Source organism: Berghia stephanieae, chromosome 13, assembly GCF_034508935.2.
Source record: "Berghia stephanieae isolate SIO BIC M18660-M18661 chromosome 13, UCSD_Bste_1.3, whole genome shotgun sequence".
Lineage (NCBI taxonomy): Eukaryota > Metazoa > Mollusca > Gastropoda > Nudibranchia > Aeolidiidae > Berghia > Berghia stephanieae.
The window spans coordinates 12,590,528-12,593,027 of record NC_088372.1 but is presented as its reverse complement, the minus strand read 5'-3'; the positions used below and the strand labels follow the sequence as shown (position 1 = coordinate 12,593,027).

At 39.4% G+C, this 2,500-nt stretch overlaps 1 protein-coding gene across 1 annotated transcript in view; it reads right to left on the bottom strand.

The window, feature by feature from the left end:
- The window catches only part of LOC144958621 (MPN domain-containing protein-like), a 22,311-nt gene that overhangs the window by 3,157 nt on the left and 16,654 nt on the right, over positions 1 to 2,500 (bottom strand). Inside the window, exon 10 of the mRNA XM_078890717.1 lies at positions 1,621 to 1,789. Coding sequence (XP_078746843.1) covers positions 1,621 to 1,789 — 169 coding nt within the window. The remainder of the gene's footprint in view (positions 1 to 1,620; positions 1,790 to 2,500) is intronic.

The following is a 2,500-nucleotide window of genomic DNA, read 5'->3' as shown; positions in this document are numbered from 1 at the left end:
TGAGCGAGACTCGAACACAGGACCTTCCGATCCGAAAGCGAGTGTCATACCGCAAGACCACATAGCCACACAATGTAAAAGGTAAATTACCCATCAGAGCAGATTGTATACAAATTATGTGTTGACTTTCTCCAATATTGTGTCATTCATTGTTATAGTTAAAGAGGTTATATTTCTACACTCATGCACTTCGTTCTACTTTCATTTTTCAAAAAAAAACCTCCACAATGCCATTTGGTGGTATATCATGAAAGAAATTATCACAATTTGATTGGTTGGTAAAAATTAAATAAGACAAAGAACCTGCAGTCGAACACCAATACAAAGTCTCAGACGTTCTCATAAACTGTAATTGTATTACCTCTACTTGTCCCTCTATAAACCGGACATAAGATAGATATGCGGACCCTGCTTACCTCATCTGTAAGACACTGGACAAATTGTACATTTAACACCTCTACTAGTCCCTCTTTACCATCGATAAAGCCAGTACAGGGATGATATGCGTACCCAACTGCCTTTTCTGTATCGTAACTGAATGGCCATCTGACAATCTATGTCCCTCACACAAATTGTACATCTATCACCTCTACTTTTACCTCCTTACCCTTAACAAATCCAACACAAGGATGATATGTGGACTGTGCCCCTCTTCTCTTAAATTGATAGGCCATCTGACATTCCATGTGTCTCACACTAAATGTATATCTATCACTTCTACTGGTCCTTCCTTGCCGACAAAGGGATTATATGTGTGCCCTTCTGAATTCTCTGTAACTTAATGGCCATCTGACAATCCATCTCCCTGACACAAACTGGACATCTATCATCTCTAATTTTACCCCCTTACCCTCCATAAAGCCATCTCCGTGACACAAACTGGACATCTATCATCTCTAATTTTACCCCCTTACCCTCGATAAAGCCATCTCCCTGACACAAACTGGACATCTATCACCTCTAATTTTACCCCCTTACCCTCGATAAAGCCATCTCCCTGACACAAACTGGACATCTATCACCTCTAATTTTACCCCCTTACCCTCGATAAAGCCATCTCCCTGACGCAAACTGGACATCTATCACCTCTAATTTTACCTCCTTACCCTCGATAAAGCCATCTCCCTGACACAAACTGGACATCTATCATCTCTAATTTTACCTCCTTACCCTCGATAAAGCCATCTCCCTGACACAAACTGGACATCTATCACCTCTAATTTTACCTCCTTACCCTCGATAAAGCCATCTCCCTGACACAAACTGGACATCTATCACCTCTAATTTTACCTCCTTACCCTCGATAAAGCCATCTCCCTGACACAAACTGGACATCTATCACCTCTAATTTTACCTCCTTACCCTCGATAAAGCCATTCCCTGACACAAACTGGACATCTATCATCTCTAATTTTACCTCCTTACCCTCGATAAAGCCATCTCCCTGACACAAACTGGACATCTATCACCTCTAATTTTACCTCCTTACCCTCGATAAAGCCATCTCCCTGACACAAACTGGACATCTATCACCTCTAATTTTACCTCCTTACCCTCGATAAAGCCATCTCCCTGACACAAACTGGACATCTATCACCTCCTCTAATTTTACCCCCTTACCCTCGATAAAGCCGACACAGGGGTGATAGGTAGACCCAGCTCCCCTCATCTGTAACTGATAAGCCATCTGGCAATCTACATCTCTGACAGTGGGCAAAGGCTGACAGTATGGATGACTGTGGTACCAGCCGACAACTACCAACTTGCCAGTTTTCATGCGACGACGAATCTGGCAGAATGGTGAGAAAAGAAAATTGTTGTTACTGAATGCCTCCTTTTGGTACTATGTCAAGATTGAACCAAAGATCTGAAAAAGAGTGTATGAAACAGTGCCAGACAAAGCAAGAAAGAAAAATACAAAAGAAAAACCATCACATAAAAACTCAGTCTTCATGGACTGGGGATCGGACTTCAGACCTCCTGATTACTGGTCAGATGGTTTAATGATAGCACATATGATCAGTATCAGGAGGTCTGAAGTTCAATCCCCAGTTGAAAAAGACTGATTTTTTTTTTTTTGGAATGGTATTGTTCTTTCTTGCTTTGTCTGCTACTGTTTCATACACACCTTTTCAGATCTTTATCTTACAGCAGTGCACGTTCCCTAATTTCTCAATTGATATTTTCACAATTAAACCTGATGCCAAATATTAATAATAATAATGATAAGAATCATGTAAATATTTTATACTGAGCTTATTCCATATACAAACAGCTCTAGGCGCCTTTTCAATACAAACATCAAAAGCTACAATTACAGGACATATACAAAACATGCTTAAGACGTTCATATGATGAAAAATAATCGGAAACTAGTTTTAATCTTTCAAATATTTTCTAATAAAATACGTCTTAATATTTGTCTTAAAACTAGATTCTGTCCTGCATTTTCTGAAGGAAATTGGAAGAGAATTTAAATAATAAAAATAATATTAACTTT